At 40.3% G+C, this 15674-nt stretch overlaps 1 protein-coding gene across 1 annotated transcript in view; it reads right to left on the bottom strand.

The window, feature by feature from the left end:
• Positions 1–322: 322 nt before the first annotated feature.
• The window catches only part of PI4K2B (phosphatidylinositol 4-kinase type 2 beta), a 336223-nt gene continuing 320871 nt past the window's right edge, over positions 323–15674 (bottom strand). Inside the window, exon 10 of the mRNA XM_078678379.1 lies at positions 323–2591. Within this exon, the coding sequence (XP_078534505.1) occupies positions 2418–2591 (174 nt within the window). The 3' untranslated portion in view covers positions 323–2417. The remainder of the gene's footprint in view (positions 2592–15674) is intronic.

Raw genomic sequence — 15674 nt, forward strand, 5'->3', positions numbered from 1 at the left:
GAGTTGCTGTGCAATGAGCTCCAGGGAGGAATATGGATAGAACAGGTATGCCTAGCGTACAAACAGGACCCTAATGTTGCGTTGAGGCATAATGATGCATCATGTTATACTATTTTTACTAAGTAAGTTGAGCCTGAGGTCCATTAATATTAATTCCGATTAAGAATCTATTAAAAAAATCCATATTCCATACACCAAATGAGTAAAATGTCATATCTGCACCAAACCTCATATGTACCAAGCCTGAACATGCTACGACTATCAGATTACTTGATGTGAAATAGCACATGAGTTTATGAATAAATCAAGAAAAAAAACAATGTAGACAATTTTAGGTTTATTTTGTACATCAAATACTCAATTGCATGTTTTATTTTTAACTTGAATCCAAATACATTAAAAAGGCGATTGTTTTTTCCGCATTTCCGAATGGGAGCATAAGACTATTTATCCATTAAGGCTTAAATACTTGGTATTTTAAAATATTGGCTACTTATACCAATCCCAAACTATGAACATTGAAAGAAGTCTACAGTTCCAACCGTTAACAAATTTTATCCTGAAAGACGGACAGGCTTAATCGCATTTTTTAAACTAAAGTCTTTTTTTTTTTCATTGCTCAGTAATCCAAACATTTTTTCAAGGGTCACGTCACGTGGCAAGTTAAGTGATTGTTTACATTCGGAGACCTTAATAAAACTACAAGCTAACTGGTTCCTCCTAATAAAGCATGAGTGTGCATGAATATGTTCACTAATAAATCAGTGAATGTAAAGAAGGAGTAACGTTCAATTTCGAAGGAGTATGTGCAAGTTTGTGTAAACAATCAACAGAAACTTGACTTTTGAGGACTTTTGTAGGAGAATGTCACTTACAAAATAACATAACTGCTAGAACACCAAATGAAGTAACACCTTTTATGACAAAGAACTGGGACCATTTCAAAAAGATGTGACATTAGACATGCTAAAGTGGGCAAAAGGTTATGTCACAAATACTAGTGCTCTCAAAGATTAATCTAATAAGGAACAGCAAAGTACCCCGTATTTCTAATGTATTCATTAGCACGTCCAAACCCTCTTTCCATTTGTTCCAAATACACTTTACGTTTTAGTTTGGTTTGAGATTATAAAGCATCTATACTCTGCTTCAATAAGCACACATTGGAAAATACAACTCTTAACTTTGAACGGTGGAAAAAAATGAACATGCTGTATCCAGGCAAAAAGGACTTAGTTATATATATATTTAAAAAAAAAAAGTTATTAAAGGCACTACACATTACCCGTGCAAATAATGCTGAAAGCAATAGCATAAATTATTACAAAGCCGCGTGGTATGCATTGGGGTTTGCTGGTCCTCAGAAATGTTGATCTCCATTTCTAGGCATCTGTATCAACAATTAGTGAAGAATACAGCAAGAAATCTGAGGCATCAGCATCTTGGAAATGCCTCTTTGAGGTAGTTGACAAAATAAAACAGCAGCAAACCACAAAATCTACAGTCAATAGAAGGAAGATAATTATTCTAAAAAAATATCCGCCCACATTCCAAACATAAATCAAAAGGCAACTTAGTCTCAGCATCCTAGCGTGCATTTGGTGTGATAACTTAGTTTATAGTCAACTATTTTCCAATTATTTTCTGAAAAATGCCAGAACAGCAGAGCAACTACAAAGACATAATCCCTTTAAACACTTTTTATTACCATGAAGAAATCTAGATAAAAAAGTATAAGTGTGGAAAGTAATGATCTATAAAAGAATAATTTAATGCCTAATAGACTAAGCTACATTTTTGGTCCCCAGTACAAAAGCTGAATGTGCAATCTAAATCTTAACATCTGAACGAAATACATATTTCCAAGTGTTCCGTTTACTATCAAAAAATGAGGTGCTAGCTATAGCTAGTGGCTTTGTTAAACCATATTTACCTTCAAGACAATTGTGTCATTTCAAGATTTCCTTCATTAAGACAATATTCTGAAACAAATTATCGTTTTATAGCACACATTAACAATGAATGCCATAGAAAAATTCTGTCAGCATACAGTTCAATCCAAAAGTAATTATCTTTCCAGCATTGATTTGTAAACCATACACTTTGTTTAATTAACATTACCAACAATAAAATAAACAATTCAATTTATCATATAAAAATACATTTTAAACAAAGAATCTCCCCGTATTCCCCAACATGTTTTCACGATTTTTGGACAAAAAATGTAAACTTTTAATACATTCAAGATGCGACTCTTAAAACATCAAAAGATTTGAGGTTTTGGCAGTTGAAACCTAGCTCACCTTATCGAAGGTTATTGCAAGTTATTTATATAAAATTAAATTGAAGAAAAGTCATGACAAAATACATTTCTTTTATATATGTACAGTGATTTTTTGCCTTGTGTGCTTTCTTTACTACCATGAAGAAAAGAAAGGCTTCCTGCAATGAACAGTCTGAGTGAAAGCATTACTCAGATGAACAATACGTCCCTGACTTCCACTTTGGCTTCGCTCTACAACTACTCTGGGCATTTGGACAAGCTGAATAGGGCTTTTTGCATCTTTCAGCGCCTGGGTGAGATTCAAAATCTGTTAAAGAAAAAAAAAATAAGGCATTAGCTGCATTTAGGTTTTATGTATACAATTAAAACGTTTGTTTCAGTTTTTCTATATGGCAAACACATCCCAAATAGTCGTTGCAGCAAATTATATTGTAGACCTAGAAGTTGGAATAGTAAAGGAGAGTTAAAAAAACAACAACAAAAAACATTAACACACTTCAAATTCAAAGAGTGTGGCAGGAAAGCAAACCACATGCTTCCCCCCCAGCTACAGAAAGAACAGTGTATCATCAGATTAGAAAATAGTAAGGCATCAGGATTCACCAAGTTTCCAGGGTTTGGAGGTCAGAAAGGGAGCTTTTTATTGCTATATGCATTGGTAAACAGTTTACAGAAGTAAGAGCTGAGCAGTTTCTTGAGAAAGGGAGAAAATGGGCTGGAAATGGGAAGAGGCCTGGAAGAGGTAGAAGAGCTGTGAAGCTGAGGAGAATTATTCAGTATTCTATACAGCAAGAGGAATCGCGCAGGATTAACCTGTAAGGATATCAATGCAACCTTCACCTAAAATTCATACAAAGATCTTTCTTGCTGTTTACAGTTTTTCAACAGACAGTTTTTCTAAAATTGACTGAAAAAGCATGAACAAGAAGGTGTTGCTTGATAAATGCAGGCCTGTATTTTAGCTGCATTGATTATGCAACAGTTTTAATTTGGGATGAGTGAGAAAGTAGAATAATTCAATGTTTCATACAACTCTGGATTCTTTTAAATCTGTATTCTATTCCAAACGTAAGTATACAATTTTCAAATGAATTACGCATTATGGATCTTCTTCAAATCATCCTATTACTTATGCTTTTCTCCAAACATTTGTTCTGTTTTTCCACATTAGATAACTTCGTTCACCACTGGGAACAAAAAGCCTGATGGAAACGTTAAAGCTAAGGTTTTCATACTAAGTTCTTTAACTTACCTGTGACATTTCAATATGGCAACTCCATTATGTAATTCAGATTAAACGATGTCCCACCTCCACTAGACAACTAACAAATCCAGATATATTTGGACTGAATTCATGTATTTTCAATTAAAATGTGGTTTTGTTTATTATCACTAGCAGTGTTTTATTTGACACTAAAGGACCAGGAGTGAGTTGGTCTCTTGGATTACAGAGTGGCGCAGAGTTGCAAGAAGGGTTATTTACAGTGGACTAAGGCCTGTGAATGGTGGATCGTTTGAATGACCTTTGAACGCTTTTGGGAAATGTAGTTCTTGTTGGTCTTGAAATCCAGAAAAAATGTTTCTTGAAGGTTGCTGGAGTAGCAAGAATCAAGTAGAATGAGATACAATCCTTACATTAGTGTCTTTAAAAGAACTGAAACATTCAGTAACAAAAGACAAGTTATTTTACATTGCATATGTTTTAAGTTTGCATTGTTTATCCTGTGATTGCCTGTGAGGTGTAAATAGGAGTGGAAAGAATTCCACAGCACAATCACAAAGTAGGAAAAGGACCGTGCTCCTCATTTAACCTTACAGATCTCAGGAGGAGTCTGTAAGAAGGCTATAGTGTAGTATGGCCTAAGGCCTGCTTTGCGCGCATGTTATGTTAGCATGGCTTATTAGAAGTATAAACGCCATTTTACCGTATGCACACAATACTGCATAGCTGTTTTTGTAAGTTAGCCTTCGTGAAGGTCTACACATGAGAAAGGGTTTTGTTTTCGACATTTCTAGACTTACATTGTGCCCCTAGTCTGCACAGTGAGTGCTGAAGCCATCAAGGTTATCAAAACATGTTCGCTGTTTTTCAACATGTTCGAGTAACACTTTCTAGACACAACAATTTGGCAGCTGTGAGCCAACTAAGTTTCTGGCGCCCTTATTATTGCACAATTGCCATGATTTCACACACTTGGAAGATTTTCCATTTCCTGGGATGCAGAGAGCTTTGGCTGATCCGAATGTGATTTACTCTTACTGAGCGGAAAGGTAATGGGGTCCCCCAAACAAGCCTAAGAGACCTTCTTTAGTTTATAATACATAGTTCCTAAATAGGGAGGGTGTTAAAACTATGTGCTATAGGACCGTTTTTCACCATCATTGTAATAGGATTTCTCCTTTTGTATTTTATGGAATTGTAACAATGCTGACCATATTATTTTTAATCATATGTCTGCTTATGTTGGCTAAGATACTGCACCTGAGATCACGTCGTTAAAATAAATATTTTAACCTTACTGTGTCTCTTCTTTACTCCTGTTGTTGACTGGTATGAGAGTATAATGAAAGAGTGATCTCACTTCCCACCATTCCTGAGTTTGTACTAAGTCGCATGCGCTAGGTTGTCTAATCATTGGTTACTTTGCTATAAGACGAAGAGCTAATGTGACACTGATGCTAGCTGGTTGGGGTTTTTGTAGGTACTGAGGTGAGCTTCTGGTACACCACAATTCACTGATGTCCTAGGTCTCTGTGCCCGGTTCTGTGTATGAGCAGGATGCTTGCAACAATAGTGGAGGAAAAATTAAGAGCAGATAAATAATGATCAAATCTCTCTAATAAAAGCTGCAAGCTGCACTTGATCCATAACTAGACTGCGTTGTGGTATTTACAGAGCTCTTTGAAATTGATCAATTTCTCAACTGGCATCCAATGTAATTGTGAGAGATGTGAAAGAACATGTTACATACTTGTGATGCTAGTTCTGCATCATAGAAATCCTCCCTGAAGTATAAATGTAGAATGGTTCCTGACAGTGGGGGCCACCCAGTAACACTTCTGTCATAACTTTTTAATTGAGGTGGAAATTTTCAATAAAGTTAAATGTACATGCCACCTCCACATAAAAGAGAAGATAGCATTTACTGAAAATGTAATACATTTTAAAACATACAGTGCAGAATGTAGCTGAGAAATGTAGTCTCTCAAAATATGAAAACTTAAACTTCCACTTTAGAGTAGAGAAATAAAAATGAAAGAAAAGGTGCATGCTATCATCCCCCACCCTCCTTTTTACTGGCAGTTTGCCTCACATCTTTGGTTCTTTTGCAACGCTTTATCTTAAGTATAATTAGACCTTTGATAGAGACATTATCGGCATTCGGGGTGGCAAGAAGTTTAAGACTTCTGGGAGGATTCCTACGATGTAGAACCAGGATAACAAGTAACATTTTCTTCTACTTCACAGGCTCCTCACTGATAGTAAAATGTAGATTAGATTAGCAATCTTATCCCTCAAAGAAAATTTCAATAATAACTAAATCGATCTAGGCAGTGCAACTTTATTGACATTAAAGACATAGTCAGGCGAATTGGTTGTTTAAAACTGATTGACCAACTATAATGATCAACTTTGGGGTCTTTATCCGAACAATATTGTTTAGTGAAAGTATGGATTGGTTTCCATGAGGCAGATTTACAAGCATCCATTAAATGAATATTTCTCAAGCGAAAAGCAGTAGCCACCTTCCGCTTGTGGAATTAACTCTTAGTTTATCCAGAAAGGTCTGTTGTCTTGTTGATAAAACACTTCTAGGTGGATAGTTTCATGTATTGTTTAGCAAATGCCATTCCATTAAGGAGGGGTCCATAAATGACAAAAAGTAGATTACTATTCCTCATATCCTTTGTTCTAAATAGAATTTTTAGGCTTTTCTAATATCCAAATGATAGCTTGACCTTTCTATAAGAAACAGTCCGAAAATACCTTCGGTAAATTTGTGTACTTAGGTTGACTAGTTCCAAGTACATCTCTATATTTTGATGTAAAACTATGAGGCTCAATCGCAGATAGCATCACTGACCCTTCTAGCAGATGTAATCTCTTTCAAGAAGTCACTTTCCAAGTTGGATGCTGCAACACGGCCTTATGCATAGGCTCAAAATGGGGAGCCATTAATTTAGAAAGAACCAGATTCAGTTACCCTGGGGGAGAAAGCTTCCATTTGAGGGAAATATCTTCAATCCTTCGAAAAGGCCTTTAATAATGAATTGTCAAGAAGGGTTTAATTTGGGCCTTTTATGTAGGCTGTAATGACAGCTAGATGAAGTTTAACTGAAGAGAACTGTAGCTTTGAAGAGTACTGTAGCTTTAGTTTAGCCAAATGTAGCAGATAAGGTTTGCTTACATCTTCTTGACAAGGAATTAGATTGTGTTTATTTTGTAAATGCCACATCACAAATCTTCTCCATTTAAAATTATAGGACGTTATAGTCGAAGGATGTTTTGCTTCTTTAAGTATGTGCATCCACTCTTGAGGATAACATAAATAACCATAGTGTACGACAACAGGAGCCAAGCAGCTAAATTCAAAGATTGTCTGTTGTGTTGATGCATCTTTCCCTGCATCTACGGTAGTAGATTTGGGCGGCACAGCAGAGCCTTCTGCTGTTTTATCACTAGATTTAGAAGTTTTGGAAACCACTACAGTTTGTGCCATTCTGGAGTTATGAGATCATTTGGGAACTGAAGTGCTTCAGCTTCATGAGGACTGTCGAAACAAGAGGGGGGGGCGGGGAAATTAAAACCCGCAAAGTTGCTGGCCCAATACACAAGATTCAAAGCTTGCCCATTATTTTAGTAGGAAAAATATTTATTCATGGATCACCCTAGTCTTGGAAAATATCTTGCAAGACATCATTGTTTGGATCCTACTTGTGATTGTGTGGCAATTCTGAAGATCTGGAAAGTGTAGAGCTTGAATGGACAACTGTCTTGCAAAAAGCCAATACATTATTGCTTGTCCCTCCAGAAATAAAATCCAGACCTGGTTCTGCTTCTTTGTTTACACAATACATTGTGGTTGTGTTGTTCGTTTGAACCAGCAATCTGTCTGTAGGTATAGAAGAAAGGAAAGCTTTTAATGCTAGAAGCACAGCTTTGGTTTCAAGGACATTTATGACAAGAGTGGTTTTCTCTCGGACCACAATCCTTGTTTCAATAAGTTTTCTAGAGGGCTCCCCAACCTGTCAGATTCATCCATCACTATGGTCTGAGAAAGTAGGTTCTGGTGGAAAGGAGTCTTTTAGAAGACTGTCTGACAACACCATTCGAGTGATTCTCTAGCTTGAAGGTCAGTGTCTATAGGTCTTCTCAACTGCCTTTGTATGAATTTCATTGATGTTCCTTGTACTGTTTAAGAGATGTTATGTAAAGACTGTTGGGCACTAGGAAAATGCAGTAGGTCACTGCCCTCATAGATGTTTATGTTGATGTTTATGCTTAATGCAACCCGCAGATAGATGTTGAATCTGGAGTAGTGTTATATTCTATATTTTGTTATTTACATGTAGCCCGAGGTGGTCACGTAAATGAACAGTGAAGTCTTAGTCGAAACAGACTACTTCCAGTCAGCCTGCTTTGACAAGCAAAATGTCGAGATATAGGTAAATGTAGATTTTCCTCTTGCAGAGGAAAGCTGCAACTACCGTCATGCATTTGAAAAATGTTCTCAATGCAGATTTTGGTCCGAAAGGAAGTACGCTATACTGGTAATGTTGTTGTTGTTCCAGACACTGAATCTAGAGTTTTCTGTGCATTTCTGTTACTGGGATATGAAAATGAGTATCTTAAAAATCCATCAAACACATCCACTCTCATTGCAGTGAAAGTCCCTGAGGCTAAACGGAAACTTCAGCAGGCCAAGTCTCCATTTTCTCTATTTCCGCCTAATCAGCAGCATTGCTGCCTTTCACGCAGATTCAGTCAATCCTGATCTTTCCAAGAAACTGAAAATGTCAAATTATTCAAACAATGACATCAATTGTTTGAATACACATGATGCGACAACAGTCTGGGCCAAGTACCTTGTAATCTCAATTTCAAGGCCACTTTTTCTTTAATAAACAATGTAGTCTGAATTGACATGGTTTAATCTGATTTGTTTTTAGGCTCGCATCTTGACATATCCAGTTTAGGTCAGGCATTCCGAAGGTTATGAACATGCAGAATAAGATAAGCCAAAGTATAAAAAGGCCCATCAAGTGACCACTTGGCAGGAAAGGTCCTTCACCCCAGATTATCACACAAGATACTGCGACAAGCTCTTGAGAAAAATTGCCAGATTGCAGTAATGCTGCAGCATCGAATTCCGTGCTGAAACCAGATACTGAGTCAAGTCCGGGAAGATAGGAGCTGATGCATGTTTTCCTTTCGAGGGAATACTCTCTCCCGGCTACTGAGAACTACAAACTACTGCCTGTAAACAAGTATGCAGTGAGTTAATTCTCCCTAGGAACTCTAAATTCAAGTTAAGCTACTCCATGGTCTCATAGTAGGGAGCATAGAAGTAGGCATTAGGTTGTTAGGTTGCTGGATAATATTTTCACTATGGTAGAAATGTTTGTATAGTTTGTTGTTCACATGCTTCATTGCGGTTTTAATAATATTTTGTGTGGTTATTTTGAATGTGTTTAGCAAAAGGACGACCCTGTGAAAACGAACACTTACAATCATAAAGTGTCTTTTCTTAGTATAGTACTTGTGATATTGTAAAGAAGGAAATTGCGCTTTCAAATTACCATTGCGTCCCTGAATCCCTGTTTAAGGAGTGTTAGTAACCTAGAAAGATCAGACACCACATCAACCATGTATTAAGTTGGGGCTACAACAATTAGTATTTTCATGTTCATATACTAGGGCACTGAAATAAGCTAATTTGTGACACCCATTGGTGTGAAAGCAAACCTTGTAGAGCTAAGCCACGGTCTTAGTTTATGCAACAGCAGATACATTTTCTGTTTTTGTTTGTTGGTTTATTGAGAGTCTAGAATTGGAGGATATTCCTTCTTGAGACCTTTTTTGTGTACTAAATTAAATCTCGAACACATCCCTTTACCTCTTAGTGAAGAAGGAACTGGTTTTGTTGTATATATTTTGACAGATGAAATCAACTTTCCCAATGTGTTTAGCTTGTGTTCAGATACACTTTTATGATACACTGATATGCCATCCAATTCATATCTCCACTTCCTATGCTTCCATGGAAAGTGGAGACATGAATTTGATGTCATATGCTTCCACTGGAATTGGAGACATGAATTTGATGGCACATTAGTGTTAGATGATTTGAAATACCATTCTGTCTGGTGATATTTGGTTCTACTTTGTTAAATGCTTTGATATGCTCCCACCTAGCATAATGGTGAATAGAGGAAAGGAAGAGAGGTGCTCATTGCTTTGACTGGGATATGGATTCTCCAGATGAGGAATGTTACTGCTATTGCTGGCCTTTTCTTCTAAACAGAGGTCTTTGATATGGGGTTTGCAAAAGCTGTGGTGGCTAACAAGTGAAGGGGTGGTCTTTCTTGCTACCTATATTCATGATGGCGGTACTGGGATCTATAGTATCTCTACCATTCTTCCAGGCCAACCATTGGGAAATTTAGTGGTAATACAGAGTGCCCACTAAATCCGCAGAGTCAATGGCAGCACTGATCACCTGATTTGACACTGGCTGCCACTCTTGGATGATTGCTAAGAAATCTTACTTGCTTTCCCTTAGTAAGTCCTCTGTAAAAGAAGATAATGTTTCCCAAAGCGACCTTTGTACCTACTTTTGTTGAAAATCTATCCTTCAAGAGCACACTCATTGGTGTCAAGGCATGTTTCCAGTGATTGTTTGGTGGCCTGGAGCGGGGTTGATGTATGTCATATTTTCTCACTGCATCTTCCTTTCCTGGAGAATTTTCTGGGAGAAATCAAGGTTACGCCTGTTGGGCCTTCAGCTCTTGCAAAAGCTCTCTCAGGTGAATCCCTTCTAGGCCCTCAAGCACTGTTCTTGTATTGTTTTGCCAGAATTCATAAACACACACACGCACACATAAACAAACACACACACACACGCACACAAACACACAAACACACACACAAACACACACACACACATAAACAAACACACACACACACATAAACAAACACACACACACACACATCCCCCCCCCCCCCCCTTGGCACCTCACTGGTGAGTAGCTGCGCTTTACAAGTCCCTAATTGATTGATGGAGTGACACACACACACAGGTTTGTGGCAGGCACTTCACGAATAGTGAAGGCATTAAAAATGGAACATCTCCACAAATATTGATGGAAAGGATAATGTTACTTACCCAGTAAGAATCTGCTCTTGGCATGTAGAGCTGTAGATTCCTATGCTTTGCATACTCCTGCCATCTAGTTTTGGGTCCGAATGTTTGCAAGTTGTTTTTGTCCATGAAGTCTTTCCAGTCACGAGGTACGGTGACTCCTCCTTTCGGTGATAGTGCGCATGGTCATCGTCTCCATTGTTAGATTGGTTTCCAACAAGAGGGTGAGAAGGGAGTTAGTAAGTGTAGATTCGGATGTCCATGCGTATGTATGTAAACTGAGAAACTGCAACAACTACAGGAGACCGGGGGCGCATGTGAATCTACAGCTCTACATGCCAAGAACAGATACTTACTGGGTAACATTATCCGTTCGAGGCATGTGAGGTGTAGATCACATGCTTTGTATAGATTATACAGCAGTGTGCTCCCAAAGCGGTGGCTAATCTGTAGTTGTTTGAAACAGTGTTTGAAGTACTGCTTGTCCTACATAAGCTTGTTGCCTCGCTAACACATTTACACAGTAGTGTTTAAAAAATGTGCATGGTGTAGACCATGTAGCTGCTTTACATGTGTCAGCTAGAGAAATGGTGCCTAAAAAGCCCATAGTAGCCCCTATCTTGCGTGTAGAATGCGCTCTGGGGGGTATGGATAAACTTATTTTGGCTTTAGCATAGCATATTTGAATGCATTTAACAATCCATCTTGAAATGCCTAATGTAGAGATGGGGTTGCCTTTGTGAGGGGGCGCGAATGCATCAAATAGCTGTTTGGTTTTGCGAAAATCTTTGGTCCTTTCTATGTAATACAGTAAAGCCCTTATAACGTCTAGCGTGTGAAGAGCTCATTCTGGGGGAAAAACACAGGTAACAACTGATTGGTTAATATAAACAGCAGAAACCACTTTGGGAAGGAATATTGGATTGGTGCAAACAACAACTCTATCCTTATGGAGTTGAAAGAAAGGTTCTTCCAGGGTTAAAGCCTGTAGTTCACCAACTCTCCTCAATCAAGTGATAGCAATGAGGAAAGCAACTTTTCTTGAGAGGAAATGTAGAGGACATTTATGTAAGGGTTCAAAGTGGGGTGGACCCATAAGTAAGGACAATATTACGATTCCACACTGATGCAGGTGGAACTTTAAGTGGTATTACTCTCTTCAAACCTTCTAAAAAAGCTTTGATTACTGGAATTTTGAAAAGATATAAATGTCATCTGCAAATCAGCAGCCACTGCGGCAAGGTGTAAAATAGATGTGTAAGCTAACCCAGTTTGCTGTAAATGCAACAGGTAACAGACAATAGAAGCATCTAGAGAATTGATCTTGCTATTACAGTAAATAACTAATCTTTTCAGTTTTGCTGCATAGCAAGCCCTGGTAGTAGACTTCCTTGCTTCTTTTAAAATAGTCATTCATTGTGGTGGTAAATTTAAATAACCAAACTCTATGACTTCCGGAGCCAAATCGCTAGGTTGAGCTCCTTGGGATTTGGATGTCTGATTTCTCAATTGGTCTAAGTGAGGAGACTGGAGGCGAGATGTAGTTTTTGATGTGGAAGCACTGACAGTTCTAACAGGGTGATGTACCAATATTGATGAGCCCACGTGGGGGGCTAGTAGAATCAGTGTAAGGGATGTTTGTCTGAGCTTCCGAACCAGCAATGGAAGTAGTGGGAGAGGCAGAAAAGCGTAGGCAAATATCACGGACCAATTCATCCATAGGTCATTGCCCTTGGATAGGGGGCGTGGGAACCTGGATACAAAGTTTGGGCACTTTGCGTTGTCTACTGTGGCAAACAGGTCAATTTGTGGAAATCCCCAGAGTTGGAAGTAAGGAAGAAGAACTTGGGGATGAAGTTCCCACTCGTGAACTTGCTGCCTCTGTGTGCTGAGGAGGCCGGCAATCTGATTGTTTACTCTAGCAAGGTGTCCTGCTAGGTGACAGATATTGTGATGAATTGCCCAGTTCCAAATGTTTTGTGAGAGGCGTGACAGTTGGAGAGAGTGTGTTCCTCCTTGTTTTTGTATACAGTACATCGCGGTCATGTTGTCTGTGTGGACTAGAACAGCTTTGCCTAGAAGGAGAGTATGAAAAGCTTTGAGTGCTAGGAATACTGCTAGAAGTACCAGGTAGTTGATGAGGAGACTTTTGTGACTGTCGCTCTACAGACCCTTGGTTGTGTAATGTTGGAGATGGGCACCCCAACCAGTGAGAGATGCGTCTGCTGTTAGCACAGCCGGTGGAATGGAGTCTATGAAGGGCCACATTGTACATTTGCAATTTTTTCTGTTTGTATCTTATATGTAACTTGTGTAATCCGAAGTCCTTATCCTTATGTATTGCAACTGGTTCTTTTGTAAAGGGCTCTGACACCTTCGGGTAATGTTCGCGCTATATAAAATCGCATTAAATAAAAATAAAAATAAATAAAAATATCATTCAAAACATCGGCCCATCCACAGTACCCCCACTCCAAAATCTGTACCTAGGCGTTAAAACATTTAAAACTGTTGCTCCCCCTCCCCTTCAGGGTTCACAGAATTTCCCCATGCAGTGGCGATTGGAGAACCTGTCTGGAGGCCATCAGCCAGTAAGTCGTGACAAAGCTCCCTCCAAAGTCATCCTCCAATTTCTCATCACTGCGACACCTCTTCATATGCACCTCCTCAGCTAGCGTCCATTCACACACATCCCGAATCCATGGCGAGATCTACGACGCCTGCACCCCCATCCATACAATTGCAACTCTGCTCATTGCCAGAATCAACAATAATTGCTGGAGCCTATACACCATCTTGCTTCGTTTCTTGTGTTTCCATATCAATTCTAGGTGACAGAGGTTGGGTGTTAATTGGACTCTACTGTTCACGTTGCCCCTTATCCGCTCCACTACCTCAAACCACAAGTTACTGACCTCAGGACATTCCCATGCCAAATGCAAGAAATTGGCCCCTTCTTTGAGGCACCTAGGACATGAACTGGACCGGTTAGGTGCCATGCGGTGTATCCTCTCCGGGGTCATATATGTACGATGTGCGTAGTTATAGTGTGTTAATCGGAAGCGAGCATTACAGGAGATTGTGTGTGTGTGAGAATGCCTTCCACCTTCCCGTCCTTATCTTCCAATGACTCCTCCAGGTCCGCATTCCCAGCCGCGAATGTCACGGGGGAGCACTAAAGTCCGCCCTCATTGCCCTGTACAGCAATGATATAATACGCCTGCCTGTCCCACACGTAAGTAGAATATCTGATGTCTGTGTAAGCTGCGATATCAAAGGATACGTGGGCCATATTTCTTTAAATATGTTAACTGAGGCAGCATACTGTAGGAATTGTCCTTGCCCCAGTCCAAAATCTCCACAGGCCTGTTCGAAAGTGATAAAGCTCTCAACCGGGTAGAGATCCGTGAGCATGTCACACACTCCCTCCTGCCATGCCCAATATGACATGTTAGAAATCGCTCTCCTGACTGGCACCAGATCCCACACTGATAATTCCAGATGGAACAGGGCGTGTCTCAAGATTCCCTCCACAAACGTTTGCCAAATGCGTGCTGTCTGTCTAGCCACATACGGTACTGCAGCAGAGACGCCCGCCCCCCCATAAGTAGTGCCGTCAGGTCAGTAGCTGGTCCTCTATCCTGAAGGAGCCATTTCTCCGAGTTGTCCCCCTCGGCAAACCACCTAGCAGCGTGCTGTAGTTGAGCGGCATAATAGTAGAGCTCCAACCTGGGAGCCTCAAGTCCACCCCTCCTCATATGTGTGATACAGTGTGGCAAGCGCCACTCTACTGCGCTGTCCTGCCCAGTAGAGAGTCCAGAGCCCTAAATATTCGCCTAGGTATGGGGCACAACATGTTCTGTAGCACAGAGGCAGCGATTCAACACCACCATTCTTGCTATCGCTAACCAGCCCATTAAGGAGAGTGGAAGAGTGTTGCAAAAGCAGACTGATCCCTTTAATGCATGCATAATTTTAAAAATATTAAACTAATATTTGTGAATCCTCGCCCGCCACCTGTATGCCCAGATGCCTAAAGTGCTCAGCCTCCCATCTTAAGCCCAGTTGAGGGAGAGACTCCACACAGTGGCCAGCCAAGCGAGCCAGGGGGAACAAAGATTTTAACCTGTTTAGGTGCAGCCCGCAGCACCCGGCAAACTCCTCCAACACCCATAGCCGTCTCAGAACCACTTCCTGAGGTAAGGAGACATAATAATGCATAGTCTGCATACATTGATATCGGGCGGTCCCACCTACATTGATTCCCAAGGTCCCTGCATACCCAGATCACCAGGGGCTCTATTACCTAGGCAAATAGTAGTGGAGAAAGCGGGCAGCTCCGACACGTCCCCTCTCCAACCTCCACTCACTTGACCTGCTGTGTCCCACCCGGACTCTGGCGATGGGTGCCGTGTATAGGATCTGCACCCATTGTCTGAACCGCAGGCCAAATCCGGCCACCCTAAGCACCTCCAACAAATACCCCCAATCCACGGAGTCGAAGGCCGTTTCCAAATCTATAGAAACTAGGGCTAGATCCCAGTCTTTGACGTACATCGTGCAGAATCTGCGATAACCCCCTGACATTCATGCCCGTATCACAGGTTGGTATGAACCCGCATTGATACTCATGTACTAAATGTGTCATATGAGGAGCCTGTCTGGCAGCCAGGACTTTGCATAATATTTTAACATCCAAGTTTATCATCGTAAGGGGTTGGTATGCAGACGGATCCTGTCCCCCCCCCACCCCCCCAGGCTGTCTGAGCAGAACAATTTCTCCTTCGCGCATTAAGGGGGGTAGTGCCCCAGCCTCAAACGCCTCCTCATACACCTGCAGAAGGGGTTGCAGTAGCTGATTTGAGTAGGCCTTTAAAAAAGCCATAGGAAACCCATCCGCCAAAGGGGCCTTGGTTCCAGGCATGGCTCTAAGCGCCTCCTGCACTTCTTCAAAAGTGATTTTGGCATCAAGCTCCTCTACGTCTTCGAGTGAGAGCTACGGGAACGCCAAACCCTCAATGATTGGG

This window comes from Lissotriton helveticus, chromosome 2_2, assembly GCF_964261635.1.
Source record: "Lissotriton helveticus chromosome 2_2, aLisHel1.1, whole genome shotgun sequence".
Lineage (NCBI taxonomy): Eukaryota > Metazoa > Chordata > Amphibia > Caudata > Salamandridae > Lissotriton > Lissotriton helveticus.